Genomic DNA, 23,603 nt, shown 5'->3' with positions numbered 1-23,603 from the left:
TTTGGAGGCTGCAAATGGTGCCCACAAGGTGGAAATTGGACAAAAAGACCGAGTTTGATGATGGAGCAAGAGATACGAGCCTTGCGATATGTCATTGGCCGGCCTGGGGCTTGGCTGTCAGACTTGGCAATTGCTTGATCCTAATCCACGCTAGGCCCTATACGGCTTCCCTGTCTTGCGTGGATGCAGGTACCACACTGGCAGGCACCAGGCAAGTGACTTACCAGGCCGAAAAGCAGCCAGCATAAAAAATGGATTCCATGATCTCGAGGGCTGACACCATGAATCCTTCTGACCGCTGCCCCGAATCAGGACACTGTTACGCCAACCACACCCTGCCTCATCCCGGTGAGAGGCCGGAACTACTCCTAGTACGAAACGGACCTGCAAGCGACTGGCGCCCACTACTTGGCGCCAGCCACGCCAGCCAGAACCAATTTCCCTTTCCCCTGACCCTGAGAAGACCTTCACAGAATTCGGGATCGGCCGCCAACTGCTTTCAAATACCTATCTCCAACGCTTGGTAATGATGACCAACCTAAAACAAGATGGGCCGGAAGTGGTCAATAGACGGGAACAGTAATGTGTGGGTGGAATTGTTGTTGCATCATGACTCTAGTGTTCATGCATGACTATCCTGTGAGACTCTCTCCACAGAATCAACACATGAACAGCACTTCATGCGCGCGGAAGCAGAATTGCAGTGCTGGTTGACGCCCAGAAGTCCAGAAGAGTCCAACCACCCGCCACTGCCACTCGCGGGCTCATGGTCTTACACCGCCACGGGCACAGCTGCAAGAATTGGGGAAACCCTGAAAGACATGGCCGTATATGGTTCAGTGGCTTGCAGGGGTTCAGGAGATTGTCCTATGATCGTTGGAAGGACTTTTGACGGAGTCAGCCTCAAACAACCGGGCAGCTGTTGATTGGTTGGTGATCTACCTCTTCCTCCTGGCGTGTATCCATTTCGGGCCATTACCACCATTGACGGTCCACTTCACCGGCCATCTCCTGAACGACTGCTTGTTGACTTTTGCGATCACTTTGGCTGCCTACCAAGAGGAAAGAGTTCTTTGGGTGTCGGATGGGACTCTCTCCTCGGCCGCAGCAGGCATACGAGTGCAAAGGGTTTCGAAACCATTCTTACAATCATCAACTGCATACATGACGGATTCCGGTGAAATCTTTATCATCCGACCAATCTGACAGCCGTCATCTCGGTCGTTCCGGTGAAATTCAACCTTTCCCACGTTGTCCAATGTTGACAGGCGGCCCAGAATTCCGATGGCGGTTGTCACCCATAAAATGAAGTCCCGGCTTTCAGCCATCAAATCTACGACCCCGTCGATGGATGCTAGGAGTCTCAGCTGAACAAAAGGCAAATGATACATAGGTATGGAGTAAAATCGAGCCAAGGGCCCAACTCCTTTTAGCCATCTCATCCGGGCCAGGGTTTCGCTTGTTGAAATTAGCTTACCTTTTCCACAATTGTCCGCCAGACTTGAGCCAGTCCTGGTGGCTACCTGGAACTTGGATTCCCAAGACCCCATAGTGTCTTCGACCCGTCAGAGCCCATCAATAGGGTTGACATAAGAACATACGCCGTGCCCTCTTCTGACAGATGGTCTTGTTTGTCTTTCCCCAGCTCGGATCAACATCATTTGTTCACTTGATTGGATTTCCAGTCATCCACTCGTTTTCTTCTCTTTGAGCTCGCTCTCCTGTCAAGGTCCTTTGACCTTAGCCACTCGTTTGTCCAACAAAAACACTTACCAGACTCGACTATGCAATATTTATCTCTCGCCCTGCCGCTGGCTGCGTTGATCAGCGGCACCTTTGCCAACCCCCTCGAACGACGAGGGTATGCCGACTGCAAGTCGAATGCGTGCTTGGCCGCCGTGACGGGCAAGGCAGCTCTTGGTGACGGACACCTTCGAGCTGGTCACTGCGCCAGCTTTTTGGCCACGACCGTTACTCCTCCCGCCATCACCGAAACCCTGACTTTGACTGGAGTCGGAAAGGATGCAGGCCTCTGGAAGCGCGCCAGCGTGACCGTTTGCCCGAATGAGGTTCCCAACTACGCCAGTGCTTGCGACGACGCTGCCTATTCGAGCGCATGCGCATGCTTCGGATTCACCGAGGTCAAAACCACCACGATTGCACCAACGACTACCACCAAGACGGTATACGTTGCTCCCACTGGCGCCGCCTGTTCGACCGCCACTGTTGTCTCCGGCTCTACATGCCCTGCTGCCAGCACCGTCACCCAGACGGTTGCTGTGTCCGGCACCATCACTGCTTCAATAGTCACCGTCACCCAGACGGTTGCTGTGTCCGGCAACATCACCGCTTCAACAGTCACCGTCACCGTCACCAGCTCCGGTTCGGCAGGGAACGGCTCGACTACCACCGTGGTCAGCAGCAGCTCGACCAGCTCGACCACCGCCACCGCCACCACCACTAGCTCTGCTCCAGCATCCAGCTGTGTGGTCGACGATGCCAAGGCTAGCCAGATTGCCGGCAACTTCGCGCAACTGTTGGAGTTCACCTCCTACGCTGGTAATCCAGCCCAGGGCATCCCAGCTGGCAGTGGTTACAGACAGGATGTTTCAGATGCTACGCTGTCCGACAACTTCACCGATATCTCTGACTCGATCAACTTCATGGCCGGGTTCCCGGTAAGTTTGGAAGCGCTTCAATGAGCAAGTGTTTACTATGTTAGGACTCTTTGCTAACTCTTTTTTTACAGCTCGGATCAGTCACCTTCCCTAGCAAGGCCGCCTTCGACTACGGCCAAGGCGTCCTACAACCCGAAGTGACCGTTACGACGCTGAACATCTTCCATGACTGCAACAGCATCACCTGGAGATATCGTCTGCTTTCCAACCCTCAAGCCCTCCCTGTGACGGGCATCAACTACATGATTATCGACCCTGCAGATGGCAAGGTCCTCAAGAACTACGCCGAGTTCGACAACGGTGCCTGGCTCCAATCGTTCGGCCGACAGTGCGCGACAAGCAATGTCTCCGTTTACCCTGGCCCTCCGGCAACCAAGCGGTCCGTTGATGGACAATTGATGGACGTCGAGGCTTTCCACCACTAATTATGCCATGGGCATGAAGCAAACAGGCTCAGTTAATGTGGAGGGGACGGGCGAGCCAGCGAACGAGCGGGCGGGCGATTGATTATCGAGTGGACTTCAGTACGCTGTCCAGATGATCATCTGACCAGTTTTGCATGCATCATATCATACGGACTGGGAGGGCAAGAGCTCTCAAGTTCTCGGGGGCGGGACTCGGACATAATTTGTTTCATATATGAAAGAACATAGTTTCTTGTATCAGCGGCAACGGGAAAAGAATGATCAACGACTGTCCACGGATCACCCACTGGTCTTCTTTCTGTTCCTGCCGCATCTTCATCCTTCACTCTGTCTTGACAGACTCATCGGTCTCGCTGTAGTGTGCTCCCTCGCAGTTCGCTTGGGCCAGCAGCCCCTGATTTGGCAGCCTTGTTGAATTATGAGTACCGAGTGGTATAACATGTCTCGGTCCTGTCAATCTACAAGACAGCGGCCTGGAGTGTACTAAGTAAAGTGCCTGACGGCAGTATTCTAACTTAGCTAGCTCTTCTACGGGCAACTACTTAGATGTATACAAACAAGATCGCTACAACGCCGGACCTGTCGGGACGGAACTCGCGTACCAGAAACCTGACGACTCACGGACAGTCTCCGAGGCATCCAGAAAAAGGAGAAAGGAAAAAAGAGTCTGTGACGGACAAGGACAGGTGGTTGGTAGTGTCTTGCATAGGTATCCAGGCACGTACGTACATTATCCTCTTCCTACAACTATACTGGTCTGGTAAGATCCCCCAACGACTTGAGTCCAGCTTGGAAAGAGATCCGATGCGTGGCCCGGGTGTGCGTGGCCTTGATAGGTACCTACATCCTACTACGTAGTATAGTACGTATACTACTCATTTCGAGCCTCAGCTTGCTTGGGTTCGATGACGATCAAGCCTGGACTTGATTGAACAACTCAACCAATCGAGACAAAATCGAGACAAAAAAAAACCAATAGACCAACCTATCCAGTCAATCAACTCTGAGTCTGTCAACGCTGTCGACAATCAATCATGGCTTCGACAACACCATCACCAGAGCCAGTCTACACCCAAGGCCACAGTGCCAGCGTCTTAGCATCGCACCAATCGCGCACCGTGGCAAACTCGGCCTCGTTTCTACTTCCACACTTGAAGAAGTTAGCCTCGACCTCAACCTCAAATGCCGACTCAAACACAAATGCAAACTCAACCTCCATTGTCGACTCAGGTAGACATTCGAATTCTAACTCCAGTGACAACTCAAACTCCCCCTTCACGCTGGTCGACCTAGGCTGCGGTCCCGGCACAATAACCAGCGGATTCTGCAACCACGTCCCGCCCCGCGGCAGGGTGATCGGCATTGACGCCTCCGCCGCGGTCATCGCGCAAGCCGGCTCCGCCCACCCGGAGTCGACGTACCCGAACCTAGAGTTCCGCGTGGGCGACATCACCACAGCCCAGCTCCCCTTCGCAGACGGCTCCGTCGACGTGGTCTTCACGCACCAAACGCTGCTGCACATCCCCATCCCCGCCGCCGAGCGCGTGGTCAAGGAGGCCCATCGCATCTTGAAACCCGATGGCCGCGGGGTGCTGGCGATGCGTGAGGCCGTCGCGCTCCTCTTCGAGCCCGCGAACCCGGGCACCGATGCGTACGTGAGGTGTGTGGACGCCGCGGTGCGCGGGACGGGCGCGGCCGGGTTCCAGGCCGGGCGGAGTCTGCATGTTTGGGCCGGGCGGGCTGGGTTTGACAGGCGCAAAATGCTCGTCGGCGCTGGTGCGAATTGCTATGCTGGGCCGGAGGGCGAGGCGAGGTGGTGGGCCGACGTGCATGTCGCGAGGCTGGAGGGGGAGGTTGGGGCAGGGTGGCTTGATCGTCAGGTCGTGCGTGGGAAGGCTGAGATTGACGATATGAAGGCTGGTTTGAAGGCTTGGGGAGGTTGTGATGAGGCTTGGGCTTCGATCGTGCAGGAGGAGGTTCTTTGTTGGAAGTGAGATGGAAATGGAAATGGAAATGCACTGGCTCTTCCTTGGACTATGCTTGCTGTTTGGCGCCCCGGGTAGATCTATACATCTGTTCATCTATCGATTCGCTTGGTCGGTAGGTGTCCATGAATGGAGAGGAAAGATACCCAGGGCCAGCAGGGGGACATGGGACGATGCCGAAGACTGGGAATAGGGGTCGTGGAATATTTACTGTGGGATGGAATCGACTTTTCACGGCTGACGAGCCAACCGGGGGAACGCAGCCTTGTCAAGATCTGTCTGATATTTGTCTACAGCCAGAACGATCTCTAGAGAGCGTTCCAGCAGTCTGCCGTGAATCGTACAAACATCAATGGCACCACAGCCATCTGGGCTTGCTGCTAGCCTCCCCAAAGACCACATGCTCGCTGCTGTTTCTGCAGATGGACGCCAATGAAGTGCAAGTTTCTCAACACCTCTGAGAGCTCTCAATCCACATCCGGTACCGGCAATCCCTCGACAATCTTGACTTTCTTTCCCAACTTCGCCAAGGCCTTCCGGGAGTTTTCTTCTCTGAGTCTTTTACTCTCCTCATCGGTGACCAGGACGAAATCGTGCGTCAGAAGTGCAATGCCCTCGTCCACGCCGTACTTCTCCGCGGTGGCTTTGTCCACCTTGCCCAATTCGACGATGAGCGAGTTCTTGACACCAAAGACGGCGTCCGAGGTCTCATACGGGTCGCCTCGGAGGTATAGTGCCCTAAATACGCCGAAAATGGTCAGTCCTACTACCCATGCTGAGACTTGGAGCTCTGAAGAGAAATGGTCGTGCACTCACGTAATCAAATGATCGTAGCCTTCCTTGTCAAACATGAAATGCATGTGTGCTGGTCTCATGGGATGTCTGCGGAGTGTCTTCAAAAGCTGCCCGACAGGCCCGTCGTGTGGAATGGGATACGGCACGGGAACGATGGCCTTGAACCAGAAGTCTCCCTTGTCATCGCTCGTCATAATACACCGGCCATCTGGTTCTGTGCGACCGGCATGCTGAACATCGTAATGCCCTGACGAGTCGGTTTCCCAAATGTCGATCTTCACTCCCGAGACGGGTTTGCCGTTGACATCTTTGACGGTGCAGAGCACGAGAAGAGGATCGCCATTGTCGTCGTGAGACATTAACTCGCCGTGACCCAGACTGTGGGCATCGTGGGTGTGGAAGGGACCGAGCACCGTTCCCTCAGTACTATTGGGGGGTTTGGGGTGATCGATGCTGTCTACAAGCAAAGAGAGACCGAGAATGTCCGAGAGAAGAATGAATTCCTAGCCATGTGCCCTATGTCAGTCCGAATTCGCGACCGGAACTTGATAGCATTGTCACCCCAATGCGAAGAGGGTAGGGCAGAATGGCCCAGCTTGTTCAGATCGACCAGAATGGTCCTGCTTACCTGCCGCACGTCACTGCAAATCTGACCCGTTTTGGTCAGGAATTGTATTCCCGCCATCCATTCGTGTGTACTCAGTCGGGTCTCGCGGGCGAAGTCGTGCAGATGATGCACCAACCGCTCTAGAACGTATTTGAAACGGGCGTCTGGATTGGCCGAGTTGATGAGGTTGACATTTTCAGTGATATTATCAATGGTCAGGTCCATCAACGGTGGAATCGTGACTTGGGAGGGATCCATGTTGGCGGTGGCAGTATGTGGTTGAACTGCGGTCTGAGGAGGAAGTCGGTCCGACGGGCGACTTGAGGAAACGAGAGAGCCGGGATGAGGCTCGATTTGACGGTCAGTCGTCCCAGAAAGTATTGACTTCTAGTTCTCCGGGAGAGGTCACTCCGCCAAGCTGGTGAGCGTGTTAGCCCAGGACAACGGAAGACAAATTCTGTCTGTCTATGTAGACCACGTTCAGATATCATCCTAGCTAACTCGGGGAAGGTACCTTGTATCTGGGGTATGCGTACTCTTATTCACTCTCTCCTGGGGGGCTGAAGGCCGAACTTCAAAAGGGAAGGGCGTCGGGACCAAACTATGCGACTGCGGTGACAAGGACGATCGAGATCGATCAAGTCAGTAGTAGGTAAGACGACGGACGGTACACAGTGCTTTCGAACGTCACAGACGAATCATGGCGCGAGTAAATCGAAGCAGCGGCAGGTGACGACGAGGGACTTGGAAGGATTGAAAAGAACCAACCCTGGTGAAGGCTAGAAGGAAATCCTCTGTAGTAGTAGTTTCAAGAGGTGGGTGTTGGTAGATGGAGGCCTCCTAAGCCCATGGGTGGGTTGCTTTCACCGAGCGGTAGATGCAGTGCAGTGAGTTTCGGTGACTGACCTCATCCGAATGGCGGCACTGATTCTGGGGGGTGGGGGACACATCGGCAAATGCACTCGGGGCTCACGAACGAGCCTCAAGCTCTCTCACCTGAGGCATATACTCTGTAAAGGACAGTGTCACCGGACAGTGAAGTGGACACCAGGTAAGGTACTGCGTAAGGCATCTCTAGGTACCTAGGTTGGGAAGATACCTAGGTATCTTCAGGGAGGCACCTATAGGTAAAGGCAGCTTCAATTCCCCATATTATCGAGGGCAGTCTGGCAGCTCCGGGGGACACTCCGAGGGGCCGATGACAAAATCCCCTCCGTTCATTCATCGCCCGGATGGCGCCGGTGGGGTTCGTCCGCACTTCCACGTTCCCCATGGAATTGATTCCGCCGATAACCGAAATTAGCAGTTTACCAAGTTGTGCAGTGAGTGCATCTCACATGTACTACTAGTATAGTACCAACAAAGCACAATTGGGTCCTGGGTAGGTACCTACATGTAGGTTGCAGCGCAACAGCAAGGAACCTCTCAGGGTGGAAGATGGAATAGTTCTCTTTGCAATGGCAACAGTTCCTCAGGGACTGGTCGCAGGAGGAATGTAGTCCTGCTGCTCAGCCAGTCAGTAGTAATAAACCCTCCAAGCCCGAATGCGCGGATACATTTTCCTTCCCTGTCATCCAGATCTGTCGTATGAACAAGCACATCCTCCATGCCCAGGGACGCCGTAACAGCAAACAATTCCAACTCCAGCATGCCCTAGTCGCTGTCTGCCTGCAATGAATCAATGTCGACCGCAGTACTCCATAGATCTTTCATAACAAAGTCAAGCACCAACGTGCTCCTAGTGACTGCCACGAACAGCCATCCCGAATCTACAGCGGCAGCGTGGGTGTGCGCATCACCATGGAACTCCCAACCGCAAGCTAGTGGCCAAAGCAATCCTCATCTAAGAAGACCGATGCCCGCTCTGGGACGCCGTGCGAAACACTCGAGCTGCCAATGCTTCCAGTCGGTCTTCTTCATCGTTGTCCTCGAAATAACGCTTCCCACCAGGCGGAACTGACGAGGGGACCGTGTTCGGCCCGGCTGGCACTCGACCTTCCGCGGCATCTTGCAACTGCTGTGTCAAGGGCGGGGGTCGAACATCAAACCGTGCTGATGAAGTCCGCATCAATATCGGCTCACTGGGCCTGCGCGCTTCGAAATCTCTCGTTCCTCGGTCCATAACTGCGTCGCTGCTTTCTCCCGCCAGGTCCAAGGAAGCTCTCGCGATGCTGGCGGAGCCGGCCGACTGATCTGACGGCTGGGAAACCTCGATGGTGGAATCAGCAGACAGTGGTGGTATGTTGGTCGTGTCCGGCCCGGACGCCGTAGCCACGTCCCTATCCGGTGAAGGTGATTGTGCGCTCATTTGCAGTTCGTGGGCCTTGACTTCTTTCCATGAACATTTGGCATGCTTCTTAGTACAGCCCATACATGCTGTGAGATTCTTCAGACAATCCATATGCAATCTTCGACAGCGATCACACGGAGGGACTATCCGTTCGCCTTTCCACATACTGTCCATTCGTCGTACCATTTCCGCCTTGAACGGTCCGCCATCGTCCCTCTCGAATGTAGACGGTTTCACATGAGGAATCAGAGATGCCGGAGTGCTCGGAATGGCCACGCTTGGCGGGTTCCTGCCACCCGGAGCACCACCTGAGGGATCTTCAATTGAGCCAGACCGAGCCTTCTCCGCCGATGCTGCTTGCATGGCATTCGTCCGAGCGGTGCCTACGGATGACCGCCGCACCGCATCCTCATCCAATCCAGCTTCACGCTCACCCGGGGTCAGGAACTTCTTCATCATCTCGGCGCGAACCGAAGGCGAGGCGTCCTTGACTGATTTGCCATTGATGATCGTGACATTTCCCGCATTTGGTGTGCCGTATGTATCCTCCCCTTGGCGTCTTACACCATCGGCGGCATCTAGTGAGGGCCGTGACTCTGAAACTGCTGCACCGGGCGGTTTCAGGTTGACGGCAGTAAATCCAACCGGAGGCGACTGGGACACCTCAATGCTTTTAAGAGGCTTTCCAGTGTGTATTCCATTCGTTTCGGCGGGTGACATGGAGGGCCCCTCTGGTGCGAGATTGTTTCTCCTCAACGACTCCACCTCTTGCTCACGCCGACTTAAGATGGCTGTCCGTCGATTCTTCATTTTATGGATCAATTGACGAGCTCGACCGGAAACTACAAGATAGTCAACTTGATGTCCAAAGGAGCCAGTGCTAGCAACCTACCTTGGTCTGCAAGCTGGATGACTTGGCCGAGGTTTCGATCCAGCAAATCCATGACTCCGAGTTCCTTCTCTTCATCCTCCAGGATGGGCTGCGGTGGAATGAGCTTCTGAGGCATACCACTGGCGATTAGAACGAAATCTTCCTCCGAAATTTCCACCCGACACTGCTTGGTGTAGAATTGGCAGACCCTGACGCCATTTCGAGTTCTTTCCAGGTTGAACTGTTTGGGGTTGTTCTGCGCGAACTCTACCACGTCCAACCAGGTGACATTGGAGTCTTTTGCGTGCGACTTTAAAACTTTGGGAGGTCCATCGAATAGCCTTTCAAAGCGCTTGAGTAGGATAGGCCCGAGAGGACATGCCCCCAAGTTCCCGGCCATACTTTCATGACGTTGTATAACTCCATCATATTCGCTGAGAAGCCGAGCTATTTCTGGTAGTTTATCGTTGACCGTGACCAGCGGGATGGTTTCTTTATGCTGCCGAGCCAGGTAATTGATCTGTAAATGGTTCGTTGCGGTTCTGGGGACCTTTGCAGCGGGGAGCGGGTTGTGTTCAGTGGGAGACCGTGGCCGCTTGAGGGAGGAAGAATGCTCGGTGGTCATGGTTGCGAGGGATTCCATCACCTGGGATGTTGCATGGACGTGGTCGTGAGTGGGAGAAGGCCGCGGCGCTGGGCTGCGCTCGGGCTGCGTATGCCGAGCTCGATCTCGAGGCCCTGGTTGCGTGGAACACGGGAGCGGAGGAGTTTGAGGAGGGGTTATTGGGACCAGTTCCTGACAGCTCGCCCGACAATAGGCAGGAGCTGTGTGGGAGCTGCAGCACCGCAAGCGAATAGAGAATGTATGTGTAAGACCTTCAGTCGAAGTAAGCGGAGGAGAAGAAGGGGAGAAAGACAAGCTTGGTGCAGATGTCGAGGAGTGGCAGTAACGTCGGACTTTATTAGGGAGGGGGAGGAATGGCGGTTTGGACGATGGGCGGACGATCAGAAAGTCGGCCGACGGAGAGACTAGGGTAGAGTTGAAGACGGACGGGGGGTGGAGGAGTGGCGAATGACAGGGCGAGAGGTGGGTGAGAGGAGGCTCGGAGTGGTGGTTCGGTGGTGGTGGTGGTGATGGTTGCCGCCTCACATTGGCAGGAAGTTGAGCTGAGAAGAATGGTCAGGGACGGGAAGCGTTGAGAGCCTGGAGCAGAGGAGACCTACTGGTCCTTACACCACACCGACGCACGCAAGGAGACGAGAACTGCCACCAATCCTAGTCGTAGCTGTACCTAGCGAGCGTGAATGTGAGTGCGAGCTCACGGGACTCGGAGGGCAGTAGAGAGGACTGCTTAAGCGGAGAAACCCTCCGTGTGGTGCTTCAAGTACAGACAGAGTACGGTGCGCAAAAGCAAGGGAAGAAGGATCCTATGAGTATGGGGGCAGCTCCGGCATGGAACAACCAATACTTGCGCTACTGTAGTATGGGTAGTCGACAGCAGCGCGCAGTTGAGTAATGAGGCATCGTGGGCGTCTCCCAAGTGCCTTCGAGGACGACAACCACTGCACTGCACGAGTCAAAGGGCGTCGGTGCCAGCTGGCCGGCGGAGACGGAATCAGCCACGGGCGAGACGGCTGAAGGTCGTTAGGGTCCCCCTATAATTATTACTACACGGCTCGACGGGATGGATGGGCGAGGAAACGAGAAGCCGTGTGCTCGATTCCAGCAGAAACCACGATGGCTGCGTCTCCTCCCGCGTCTTTAGCAGGAGAGCTGCGGCCAGCTGCTTCAAGTTCATGGCGACCATTCCCCAAGCACTTAACGCACTCACGCGCTACATGCCCGCCAAATGACCGCTGTGCTAGCATCCTAGTAAAGGTCTGGAGCCTGTCATAAGCGGCTCGGTGTTCAGTGTGCAGCGTTCAGAGCTCAACAGGCTTCCGATGTATGAGGGGCGGGAAGCTAATAGTAGTCAGATAGGTGTACCTTGGGGGAGTGAATTATCATTCAGCCTGCTCTATTCACAGTCCAGATATGGCCTATCAGTAGCCATCGAACACGAAAGCTATGCGGGCTTCAAGTTCTTAGGGATTATCGTTGAACATAGCACCTTACCTCTTCATTTTCTCACCTCGAGTTCGAAGGGTGCTCGGAAAGTGCCTGAAAGCGCCTGGGATGCAGTCTGTGCCACCATCCCAGGGCGGCGCTCCGCCCAATGATCAGCCCACAATCCAAAGCGCGTTCGGCGGAAACTCAAAGCTGCAGCCTACTAGCTACGCCCATTCATCGCCTGTCTCCCGTCCCTCCTCATCTCCAACCCAACCGTCCGTTGCTTCGATCCTCCCACCCTGCAGCCCCTAACAGTGACTGACCACTCGCTGCTGCCTGCAGCATAATTTGATCCTCTCCAGTTGGGCAATTCTTCCAACGGGCCCCTCCTACACAAAAAAGCTCTCCGAGCGTCTTGAGGGGAAACATTTGTTGAAGCCAGCGGCCGCTCGTCACCTCTGACTGGTCAAGCCCCTGCCGACGTCAACTCACTTTCCTCTCCGACCACGGGCGCGACATACTACACCAAACCCACCAATAAGAATAACGTCTAGCCTTTTTTTATTTTGGCGTCGTTCCCGCGGGCAAATCCCCGACTCCCACACTAAACCTAACCCAACCTAACCTAACGACAAACCATCGAAACTTGAAGCTCATACCCCAGGCAATCAACTACCTCCGAACGAAGCAACAAAGACCTAGTACGGGAATAGTGATGTCCGAACGAGGTCATTTTCGAGGAGGCGGACGTGGAGGAGGCCATGGCGGAAACCGCGGCGGTAGAGGCGGCGGCGGAGGTCGAGGCGGTGGCGGAGCCTCTTACCAGTCCAACCAGTCGCACGAGAAGCCCAAGAAGGAAAACATCCTCGACCTGACCAAATACGTCGACAAGCAGATCAATGTCAAATTCAATGGTGGCAGAGAAGGTATGTTTTGCCCAATTGTCCACTTGACCGCCGGTCATGAAAAATTATGAGAAAGAGGGAGCTGACTTTTTGCGCGTTGGAAAACCCAACAGTCATCGGCACTCTTAAAGGCTATGACCAATTGATGAACTTGGTTCTGGATGATGTCAAAGAGACCATGAGAGGTGAGCCCTTTCTACGCCGCAGAGGCTCCCAACTCAAAAGGATAGTCGACTGACCAAAAACGAGCAGATGATGAAGGGAACGAGACCACCCGGCCGCTGGGACTGGTTGTGGCCCGCGGAACGCTGCTCGTCTTGATTTCTCCCGTCGATGGAAGCGAGGAGATAGAAAATCCTTTCCAGCAGCCAGCAGAGGAATAGAATCCCTGCTGTACCTCATCTGTCATCTCAAAGCTGAGGATCGCCCAGCTCGCCATGGCCGCTTTTCCTGAGGATTGGCCTGCCTGCCTCGGCCAGGACGCCGATTCTTCTCGGCCACTCGGAAATGCCACCACCCACAACGTCAAGTATTGCCCAGAGGCGAGCCAACTTGGTCAGGATGCGTCTCTATACGGTCCAAGCCGCAGCCTGCCGGCGCTGCAAACCGTGCCGGGTCAAAGGACTACGCTGTCGGACGGCCTGCACAGGATTTGTAACGGGATTTCAGATTTTTTTTGTCGGGCCTTTCTCTTGGGTCTATATTCAAGTATCTGTAGATCCTGGCTTTTCCACCATGAAACCTGCCTGCGAGTCATCCAGTGACGTGGCGCGCCTTGGGCCTAGCCACGCACCTCTCAGGATGGCTCAGTCACCGCCAGTCAATAGACCACAATCCTTCAGTTCCGACCATGGACTCTTCTAGCCCCTCGCACACCCCGTCCGCGATAGGCTTTCTGATACTAACGTAGCGGCCCACTCCTCTTTAAAAGATCCTGGAAGGCTGATTCTACGCCCTTCTTCAACTCTCGGTAGCTGACAATGAAACAGCTCTGCTCGTCGCGACTGATGAGTGTGATCCGTTCGTCCGTGCCCGCATCCAGCTTGTTTAAGCAGGTGAGGACATGACCAAGGTCGACCACCGGCCGGCTCTGGGCGTCCACCTGATGAAAGACGTAATCCCGGAACAGTTTCAGGTAATACCTCTCTCCATTCTCCGACCACGCTCGGTCGTGTTCATACTCCGGGCGCTCATTGATGAAATTCAACTTCGCCATCAGGCGCACCAGCCGGGCGTTCTCGACTTCGCGGCTTAACTCGGAGTACAGGGTGTCATCTGTGTGCAGGGCGGCATTGAAGGCCGTGATCATCTGGTTGGAGATCAACGTCACAAACTGCTCAATCGTCTTGTCTTGGTTCTGCATGGCCGAGTAGAGCCACACCACAGTGTTCTGGAGCTCGGGCTTGTAGAATCTCTTAAACATATCCATGCTCCGCGCGAAGTTAGTTCCAGCGTCTGCTGTTCCGGAGCCGACAGAGAGAATGACCAGAGCGAAGTTCACCAGATCCTGCCTCTGTAATTGGGCCAGGGGGACGGCGCTGTTGCCATCAAACTGGATAATGTCCAGGACCCCGCACCCGTTGAGTCGGATTCGGTTCTTCCCAGTCACCAGAATTTTACTGGGATCGAGCACACGCGCAGCAAGGCCACTGCTGTGGATTGTTTTGAGAGCCGAGGCAATTTGCACGATGTAGCTCCACAGGACTGGTTCTGCAACTTGGTCTTTGCTCGACCGGGCAGGCCGTTGCCAATTCTGGCCTATGTGGTGGTGCTCTGCCAGAGTTTTGGACAGAGGGTGATATTCTGTCACAATGAAAAGAGAGCTGTCGCCGAATCCGCGGTTTGTGAAAATATCCACCACCCGAACAACACTGGCATTGATCAGATTCTTCCAAGCTTGCCCTGAGCGAATGGCGAGTTCGTTCGTTAGACGGAAGCCTGATGCGTTAGAACAAGGGTATTTTGCATTCCAGGAGTCCCCTCACCTTCAATTCGGCGAAGAGCATAGTAGTGGCCATTGGTGCTGGATTGGGCTTTGTATACCCACGACGTGTAGCCTCCAAAGATTGCCGAGCTTTTCTGATTAGTGTCAAGTGGTACTAGAGAATGATAACTTTCAATGTGGCTGGGCAGCTGAGAGTCTAAGGCACATTAGTCGTTTGTCTTACTCAACGGCAGATCTCGAAGACACATACTAGGTAGAGTTTGGAGGGTTGCGGCAAGTTGTTTTTGGATTTCTTCGCGTAGATCATTGGGGATGAACAGGTCGTGTACTGTGCGCTGATAGGGGGCAAGGTTGCTGCTGTAATGCCCGATGGGCGCATACTGATGATATTGCACCTGGTTCTATCAGTAACATAGCAATTGCACCGGTCGGGAATACTGTACCGGGAGCTGGAAGCCCGTGTTGCTTTGAAAGAAGGCGGCTCCATTCATACCATGATCGAGGTATGGATTGGGGGCAGGCCCTGGTTGAAATGTTTCAAAATTGTGCGTGACAGGAATTTCGTTTTCATTCGTCTGGAGGAAGACTTGGTCAGAAAGTCACAGACCAGTGAAAGACTCCGTAAAGGGCCCATTGCTTTGTATCGCCCACCCACTCACCAGCGCTGATTCTTGAGCCCGCCTGGGGACAAACTCCTGCACGTCCGCGAGAGCCCAATCTGGCGTTCGTGCATCTTGCCGAAGGGGTGTTGCATTTGATGATCCTGTCATGAACTCTAAGCCGTCTGTTTCACCATGTGTATCTGGAATCCTCCACGTCGACTTACGGGAAATGATGGCCTTGGGCATGAAGGGAGCTGCGCTTGCCGCCTTTGGGGAGATGCCGGCGGACGGCTTGCCGGAGGGATTTGCGCCATTCGGAGACAAGAAGGAAGGAGTGAAACTGGGAGAGTCGACATTGAGTGTCTTTTTGGACTGACTGACTGGACATCAGCAAACACTCAGATTTGTGGTTCAGTTGTTATACCTGTCGCTTTGTCCACTCTCGGAGGTGGATCTTTCTATATTGTGATTGAAAGCACAGCCTATATGCCTTCAGTCACAGTTGTCTCAACCCAAGCGATCTGAGATGGTCTACCCTTATCCTCGTATCGACATTTCCCGTAAATGGTTACGTTGCGGCACAGTGTGTCCTTCGCATTTTCTAACGTCAAGCACGAATCAGCAACACGTATCCTCTTCAGTGAGCCAGAATGCGCAGAATGGAAATGATTCTGGCGACTTGTTCGTCCAGCGGAGTCCACGTACCCCGACCCTTGAGTCGAGGGGACAAAGCTGCGTGCTTTGTGTCTTCGACATTGTTCTTGAGAGCTGCGGCCATAATCGTTCACGGAGAGGTTTTGTACATGGCAAAAGACTTCGTCCGCTTCATAGCAATGCCGCGAGACAAGGGCGATTACCGCATACTAGGAGCTCGTCGGGCGGCGAGATGTGCGAAGAGAATGGCTTCGAGGTGGACGCCTGGAGTTCACAGTATAATAGTAAGCGAGGGAATGCGCATGACGGTTAAGAGATATCCAAAATGGCACAAAAATAAGAAATTTGATGAGAGTGCGGATGATGTTGGAGCGCTGGGGCGCCTGCGACGAGACGAGAAGGTAAATGAATTGAAGTCAGGGTCAGCGTCGAGGTGTAGATGATACGGGCAACCAGATGGCAGATGGCGGGACAGATGGTCTAAGCGGCGCCGCAACTCATTATTCAGTGTAATCCCGCGATTCGCGTCTCCCGCAGTCCATCCGCCGGTCATACTCATATATTATACCCACTTCATCTCTACGTTTGAAGGGTGCATGCTAGTATGACATCGATCCGTGGATCAAACCTGAAGCGCTCATATATTGCTCCTCAGCAACTCCGTCTCTGAAGCTGCAACCGTGATCTACCGCCTAATAAGGCAGAAGCAGGCAGCACTCTGGACATGTATTCTCTCTCTAACCGATAACACCGTCGTCCGGCCTCCAGCGAACTCTACCTTGCGAACGAAGTCGATCATGTCCTCTCCAGACATCTCACAACTGAATCCTGCGCAACAGGAGGCGCTGCAGACCTACACGGCGGTGACAGATCAAGACCCTATCGCCGCTATCCCTCTCCTACAGAGATGCGAATGGAACGTCCAGATTGCCATCGCCCGCTTCTTTGACGGCGAGCCAGCCACCGATCCTTTGGCAGAAGCTCGTTCTGCCCTCCCTCCCACTTCTGCCCGACAGACTGCGAACCTCCAATTTGAATCCCTCGTCTCGTCGGTGCGATCGGTCCCCCTCCGTCAAGATCCGGAAGATATCGTGGAAAGGGTTGACACGAGCGCAGCAAATGAAAGGCAATATCACCCTTCATTCCTGCTCTCGATACTCTTTACTCCATTCAACATTATGTACCGGGTGCTGAGCACGGTGTTGTCTCCACTGGGGTTTCTTGTACCCTCGTTTGTGTCAAGACTATTTCAGCGTCTGATATACCAGCAGTCGAGGCCTGTACGGAGAGCTCTTCCGCCGGCCGAAACCGCAAGAAGGTTCATTCGGGAGTTCAGCGAAGAATATGGAGACAACTCTCTACCATTCGCTGAAACGGGGTTCAATCTGACACTTGACGACGCGAAAAAGAATTTCAAGTTTCTCCTTGTCGTCCTACTTTCCCCGAGTCACGATGAAAATACTGGTTGGGTGCAGGAAACGCTTCTTTCGGGCCAGTTGAAAACATTTCTGGATTCCCACAAAGACGAACTTTTACTTTGGGGAGGCAATGTCCGGGACGCTGAAGCCTACCAGGTGTCTTCCAGTTTGCAATGTACGAAGTTTCCCTTCGTCGGTCTGATCTGTCAGACGAATGATTCCGGCTCTGCGGCCATGACGGTTGTTCTGCGAGCGTCCGGGCCCATGCCTGTGTCAGAACTCGTCGCAAAACTCGGAACAGCCATGACGGCACACCAAGCACAGTTGGCTGCCACCCGAGCTCAACGTGCTGAGCAACAGGCCTCGCGAAATTTGCGTCAAGAGCAAGATTCGGCTTATGAACGCTCCCTGGCTCAGGATCGCGAACGCGCTCGTCGAAGACGAGAAGAGGCGGAGGCAGCAGCGCGAGCGGAGAAGGAGGCACAAGAGCGAGCGATGGCTCTAGAAAAGAGAAGAGCGAATATTGCTCAGTGGAGACATTGGCGTGCCCAGTCACTACCGAAGGAGCCCGGGCCTGAGGTCAAAGATGCCATACGAGTCAGTATCCGCATGGCATCGGGCGAGCGCATCATCCGGAAGTTCCACTCTGAAGCGGATCTAGATGAGCTCTACGCTTTCGTCGACTGCTACGAGGTTGTCAAGGCAAAAGAGGCCGCAGGCACGAACGGAGAAGAGGTCGAGGAACCAGTCGGTTATGAACATGAGTATGGCTTTCGACTGGTCTCCCCGATGCCGCGGACTGTGGTCGACTTGGAAAAGGGAGGCTCGGTAGGGGAAAGAATCGGCAAAGCAGCAAATCTGCTCGTCGAACCCGTCGAAGAGGAAGAAGAGGCCTCCGATGAAGATTGAAGTGCTGCTAGGCCTCTCACAATGGAACTCCCACGAGGTAACATAGCTCTAATACTTGTAGTCATTATTGCTGCCCCGTCAAATTGAGACCGGCTCTTCGCATGGTCCCTGAACTAGCTTCGGCACCTCTCCGTCATCGCAGACATGGGCTGCGGAAACGGAGCAAGCGGGTCTGTGTTTGCCTGCGATGAAAGTCTTGTCTGCCTCGCCGTGAAAGCTCTACTCTGTACACAATCTGGAATGACTAGAAGTACAGAAGAGGGCATGTACCTTGAACAAAAATATCACAAGGGAACCTGGTCTCTTCAGCCTGTTGTGGGAGGCCATCAAGCGACTTCAACCTCAGAGTAACCTCTCCCGCTGAATGTCGGACGAACCCAGATCAAGGAGCATGCCGTTTGCCGTCTTGATGGCCCTAGGCAATCAGGACGGACGGCATCTTATCTTGAATTCCGGGTCCCTCGAGTCCGGCCCACCATGTCTGACAACGGGATGTTCATGCAGTGTAGTACGAAGCATGGGTAAGAGTGATTTGTGAAAGGAGCACTTCTGCAATTACCACAATGAAATTATAGGGTCCTTCGTACACTTGGACGACCATAGGTAACTTTGAGATGTGAATTTGGTACAGTCCATGCCCTTTCTTCCCGTGTCGCAGAAAACCCCGACCTTTTGAAACCGCCTCTCGCTAAGCGTGCAGATGACCCTGTTATCTTTCGATGCATTGTCCACCGGCGCGGAGGGGATAGGATAGTAAGCTGTCGAGAGGGTGTGGGGAGCCACATGTTCACCAGGATGCCGTCGAGGCCGGGAGACTAGGAGTAGCACTGCAACGAACACAGCCCGAGGCCGAGGGTATGAGGAGGACGGCGGACGCCACTAACACTACAGAGACCGCTCAACCCCAAGGTTCTTTGGGAGCCCCGGGACGCCAGGATGGTGGTCAACGGTGGAGCCTAAGCCCTGTTATTCGCTAATCGTGGACGCACTGTGGCATAGGTGGTGTGCCGGTGGTGCAAGCGAAGACTGACTAACACCGAGACCCTCGAACCTCCCCTTCATGATTCAGGAACCACATGCGATGGGCCAAATGCTAGTACGTAGTAGTCGTTCGTCCTTGATGCAATAGCCTAGTGTTCTGAGGCCACATATTGTGTCACTGCAGGCTCTTGCTAAGTTGTGGGTTGGATCAAGCGAGGATATCCAGGCCAGACAGTGGGAAAGGTTTCCGCACTTCGAGGCATCAATAACACCATCAAGAACACCCTGGACGGCCAGATCGATAGCATTGCGATCGGCGCGATGACCTCCACAGCTTGGAAATTAGAACAAAGCCACAATCGGAGGAGGATGGAAAAAAGTTGGGGGAATTTTAGCGAGCGGCGCTGGAAGGCATGTACATTATTGTAGGTAGTGTTCAAGGTTCCAGGGGTCAAGTATTAATTGCGTAGGTACCTAGGTAGGTAGTGAGATGAATGGTGTTTCAACAACTTGAATTGAAGAGTACTCGATGAGCTCTGTTGGTGCCGTATACGCAAGAAGGGGCAACCTACCGGTACCTGAAAGGTGGAGGTACAGTAGGGTCTGTTTGGTGCTCCGGGCGCTGCGAGGGTCAAAAGTTTCTTTAGCCAGGACGCAGGCAGACCACCGCAGGACACCAGCGCAGGCACCACACCTGCCAGACAGGGCGCTGAACCCCTAAATCTGCGAGCTAGATAACTTCAACGTTCAGCTATGCTCCCCTTCAAGTTGAGCTCCACCGCCATTGCTTTTCTACGAGCGGCATCCCCTCGTCCATCGTATGCCAGTTGATGTTTCCTATCCACTGCTCTGCCAATTCAGGCCACCATCGGGCTTGAGCCGCCTTTTTCTCGTAAAACTTCCTCCACAATGCCAGCCATTCACCTGCATGTCAACCTCATCGGGCCTAACTCAACACTGTACCAGACGGCCTAAAATGCCCGGGGCTAGCCCGCCCTTGTCGCTTGTCGTCGTCAGACACGCAGGCAGTCCATACAACATCGCTTAGCCTTTTCCGCTTCTCTACAAACTCATGGCATCTTTCCGCCGGCCAATCATGCTGCTGACGTCCAGGGCTAAGGAGGGCTCTGAAAAGCCTCCAGCTGGGTCAAAAGGGATGGAAGTAGACGTCTGAAAGAATGCACCATATTCGATTTTCGCTGTCAAAAACATCAGTGGCCCTTCCTAGACCATATTCCTTCCCTGTGGCATTCCGGATCCCAAGAACAGACCTCATGCATTAGCAGGCCCAAGAGACGTCTGCTCCCGGACCTACCTTCCCTGGCAGAGCCTGCGAAGCACGCAGCCGATACCTGTCTTCCCAAAGCGAGGGCCTTGAATAACTAGGCACTGGTAGCAGCGTTCGACTTATGAATCTGGATGCTGTCACCTCCTCCGAAGTGGGACGCTTTTGGTGGATCCTGGTCAGAGAGTATGGAATCCCAGACCCGAAAATTATTGTTGCTCTGTCTACCAGATAAGCTGTGCTAAAGAGATGTGCAGAGACAGTTAAGACAGGTCAAGTTGGACGTTGAACAATATTCTCCCAGAACCGACCGACAAAGACGAAACCACTCTCCTCTCGATATTCCCCGCTCCTCACACAAGTATCGCCGGGAAGGCCCAGAAGAGGGGGTGAACCACAACGTCAAGGAGGAGGGAAGAATTTGGGAAGAAAAACATACCTCGTGGCCATCACCAGAGACTGGACATTTTGCAGAAAGTCGGTTCGAAGGATCCCATCTTTCATGTATCCTCTCCCTCGCGGTGACTATACCTGGAGACTGGCTGGGACGACTATTGTTGTCAAAGAGGTGGACAACCTACCTTCGCAGGCTGGCTTGAGCTGAGAAGCAACGGCAGAATTCCTGTTCTCCCTTACGAGGAATTAGGCATTCATGATGTCTGCAAACCAAAGGCCTGTCATGGGCCCTCCTGAAACACCCAGCAGAGTCATGCAACAATCCCCAGGTCTTTTTCCAAATCTACAACTCTCCCCAGACGTCTACGCCCATCAGTATTTCGGACCAGCTACCGCCCCCGTCTACCCCGGTCAAAGAGTGTTCTGGGACCCTTCGAACGCCGCATATGAGGAGCAATTCCTACCACAGCAGTACCCGGATCCCTTTCAGTTCAGCCCGTCCGCCTTGGGCTCCTCGTTCGCCTCGTCATCCACGGTGGTGCCGAGCTACGCTCCTCACGCAACCCTTATGGAAGAACAACCTTACGAACTTCCAGTTATGCCTCATTCGACAGCCTATCCACATCTTAATGGCCCGGCATTCCCTGCCCCTTTCACGACATCGCCTCGATTGCCTCCTCCACATGCTGAAAACCCCAATATGTTTCTTAGTTCGCCAGCCCGCCGGTTCGGTGCCGTCGACCAATATTCTAATGGGTTTGCATATAACATGGTTCTCGAAAGACCAGCTTACGCACATCAGATCGAAGACTCACGGCGGGAACAAGAGATTAAGCGGCTGCGCTTGGGGGACATACAACAGCCGTCGATCACTCGGTCCGTGATGGAGGCTTTGAGACGACCTGTTTCTCCCAGAAGGGACACTCGGCCTGGCCTCAAAAGGAGTCTGACCCATACTGGCGTACGGAGCGAACGAACGTCCAGGCCACAAACACAAACTACTACGGGGGGTAGAAACTCGCCGATGACGCTGGATCAGAGGAGGCCGCACCGGCCTGGACGATCATCACCACTGAAGACGAATCCTGATCCCATATCACGGACGCTCAGCACGAGTCGTAATTCAAATGCAAAACGTGGGTCCTTGTCGCTCGCCATCGATAAAGATGGCGTAGCCAAAATGATTGTCAGAGACGACTCCCACGATATGGACATGGGTGGGGTGTCCTCCAGCGAGCCCGGGTCATTTGATGAGACAGACTTTCCGGTTTTGCATAGCCAGGACAACTCGTTCGGCTTTCCTGACGACGGTCAGCTTTCTTTTCAGACGCAAGTTGGGCTACGCAGGTCATATAGCCATTCAAAGACCAGTTCGCATTCGACAGTGGCTTCCGTCAATTCTGCAATCCAGTCGTCCTGCAACGGCTCTGCATCCAGTTTTTCAAATACAAGGGGTTCGGAGGGGCACCAAGGGGGCCGACGCAAGCGCCCTCTGCTAGGATCGGGCCTAGAGCCTGATACTGTGATCGAAGACCAGCCTCTTGGGAATGCCCAGCTTGCCCTGCGAGCCATCATCCAAGATCGATCAAGGTCGACTTCTACGCAGGGGGACGGTGCCAACCCTGGACATATACACTCCTCGCCACCCTTACAGCAAGGACACTATGCAATGTACAACGCCTCCCCAACTACGATTACCGACCCGGATTTGGCGACTCCGAGCAGTGACAGGGAGGGCTTCGCGAGTAGTATGAGTATGCGGTGTGTGTGCAACTCTTCCATTTTGGATGGGTCGGTGCCCATAGTTCGATGGTATGTCGGCCGTTCCTGGCCTTGATTCGCAGAAGTCTCGTTTACTGATGTACCACCCCAGTGATTCATGCACCAAATGGTTGCACAGCACCTGCGTAGGTATCGACAACCGACGCCTTCCGGAACAATACACCTGTGTATATTGTCTGCAGACGCCCAAACGACCTGGGCCGCCCTCCCTACGGCCCTCTGCGTTTCCGTCGACTGCCAGTCCGCTGGCACATAAGTCAAGACGCCATCGCTGAATCAGGCAACGGCACCTGATTGTTGTATATATTGGCTGTTCTGGCCTACTTCGACATGTTTGGTATGAAGCACCTTTAGCGATGTATATATATATAACCGCGATGTTCTCGCTGGTAGGCGTTGAAGAACAACGTCGATGCTAGCCATGGGAATGGAATATGTTCATGCTTAGCCGCTTTCAATACTCAAGATGATTCAACACACATCGCATGACACCTCATGACAGAAGTAGACGGATGCATTGATCATATTGGTCAAGTTGTTCGAGGGCCTCGTCTCGTGGATGGCATGAGCCCGGAGCCGATGAAGAGGACTGTGACATCTCAACAGACCCCCTGTTGTCGTCTCTAATATGGCTTGTGCACGACGCGGGCAGAAAGACAACAAGGATGATCTTGTGCAGCAGCAGAATCAGACGAAGAGTCCTCAGCATTGATTGCTATGCGCTTCGGCTTTCACAGCAGCCCAGGGAAGCTCTCAGTCTCCTTGGCGAGATCAGTTGTCGTCTGCGGCGCTCTCCGTGTGGAGAAACTTGAAGGGACTGGTGCTTTGCTCCAAGGTCCCCTAGTCTCTCGCGCCGTCTCTGAGAGGGAGCGCGGCGGTCTGGGCTGATGGCCGTCAGGTGGAGAGAGAACCTTGAACTCCCTCATCGACTCTTATTAGGCAACAGGATTTCTTCTGCAGGTGCTGAGCAAGGGCCAAGGCCTCCTCAGTCCTCTCATTCTTCAACCGCCGTTTGAATGCCCAGA

General features: G+C 53.9%; 8 protein-coding genes across 8 annotated transcripts; 5 read left to right on the top strand and 3 right to left on the bottom strand.

Annotated features, from left to right (window-relative positions):
- Positions 1-1,784: 1,784 nt before the first annotated feature.
- Positions 1,785-3,103, top strand: A1O1_07278 (uncharacterized protein; the record flags this gene model as incomplete). The annotated part of the gene is made up of 2 exons (XM_007728150.1): positions 1,785-2,678; positions 2,750-3,103. The coding sequence occupies 2 exons, from the start codon at positions 1,785-1,787 to the stop codon at positions 3,101-3,103; spliced, it is 1,248 nt and encodes a 415-aa protein (XP_007726340.1).
- A 1,034-nt stretch (positions 3,104-4,137) lies between these two features.
- A1O1_07277 (uncharacterized protein) lies at positions 4,138-5,097 on the top strand (the record flags this gene model as incomplete). Its single annotated transcript, XM_007728149.1, has 2 exons — positions 4,138-4,262; positions 4,359-5,097. The coding sequence occupies 2 exons, from the start codon at positions 4,138-4,140 to the stop codon at positions 5,095-5,097; spliced, it is 864 nt and encodes a 287-aa protein (XP_007726339.1).
- A 458-nt stretch (positions 5,098-5,555) lies between these two features.
- On the bottom strand, positions 5,556-6,748 carry A1O1_07276 (uncharacterized protein; the record flags this gene model as incomplete). Its single annotated transcript, XM_007728148.1, has 3 exons — positions 5,556-5,826; positions 5,905-6,386; positions 6,512-6,748. The coding sequence occupies 3 exons, from the start codon at positions 6,746-6,748 to the stop codon at positions 5,556-5,558; spliced, it is 990 nt and encodes a 329-aa protein (XP_007726338.1).
- Positions 6,749-8,333: 1,585 nt separating this feature from the next.
- Positions 8,334-10,294, bottom strand: A1O1_07275 (uncharacterized protein; the record flags this gene model as incomplete). The annotated part of the gene is made up of 2 exons (XM_007728147.1): positions 8,334-9,622; positions 9,673-10,294. The coding sequence occupies 2 exons, from the start codon at positions 10,292-10,294 to the stop codon at positions 8,334-8,336; spliced, it is 1,911 nt and encodes a 636-aa protein (XP_007726337.1).
- A 2,122-nt stretch (positions 10,295-12,416) lies between these two features.
- A1O1_07274 (small nuclear ribonucleoprotein) lies at positions 12,417-12,989 on the top strand (the record flags this gene model as incomplete). The annotated part of the gene is made up of 3 exons (XM_007728146.1): positions 12,417-12,627; positions 12,720-12,791; positions 12,856-12,989. The coding sequence occupies 3 exons, from the start codon at positions 12,417-12,419 to the stop codon at positions 12,987-12,989; spliced, it is 417 nt and encodes a 138-aa protein (XP_007726336.1).
- Positions 12,990-13,507: 518 nt separating this feature from the next.
- On the bottom strand, positions 13,508-15,931 carry A1O1_07273 (PAB-dependent poly(A)-specific ribonuclease subunit pan3; the record flags this gene model as incomplete). Its single annotated transcript, XM_007728145.1, has 9 exons — positions 13,508-14,544; positions 14,592-14,747; positions 14,802-14,946; positions 14,995-15,126; positions 15,211-15,314; positions 15,378-15,529; positions 15,578-15,635; positions 15,689-15,754; positions 15,859-15,931. The coding sequence occupies 9 exons, from the start codon at positions 15,929-15,931 to the stop codon at positions 13,508-13,510; spliced, it is 1,923 nt and encodes a 640-aa protein (XP_007726335.1).
- Positions 15,932-16,604: 673 nt separating this feature from the next.
- On the top strand, positions 16,605-18,134 carry A1O1_07272 (uncharacterized protein; the record flags this gene model as incomplete). The annotated part of the gene is made up of 1 exon (XM_007728144.1): positions 16,605-18,134. One exon carries the CDS (start codon positions 16,605-16,607, stop codon positions 18,132-18,134), a length of 1,530 nt encoding a protein of 509 aa, XP_007726334.1.
- Positions 18,135-21,055: 2,921 nt separating this feature from the next.
- A1O1_07271 (uncharacterized protein) lies at positions 21,056-22,853 on the top strand (the record flags this gene model as incomplete). Its single annotated transcript, XM_007728143.1, has 2 exons — positions 21,056-22,608; positions 22,670-22,853. 2 exons carry the CDS (start codon positions 21,056-21,058, stop codon positions 22,851-22,853), a joined length of 1,737 nt encoding a protein of 578 aa, XP_007726333.1.
- Positions 22,854-23,603: the final 750 nt, after the last annotated feature.

This window comes from Capronia coronata, assembly GCF_000585585.1.
Source record: "Capronia coronata CBS 617.96 chromosome Unknown acBCG-supercont1.6, whole genome shotgun sequence".
In the NCBI taxonomy this organism is placed as follows: Eukaryota; Fungi; Ascomycota; class Eurotiomycetes; order Chaetothyriales; family Herpotrichiellaceae; genus Capronia; species Capronia coronata.
This window is presented reverse-complemented; position numbering and strand designations above follow the sequence as displayed.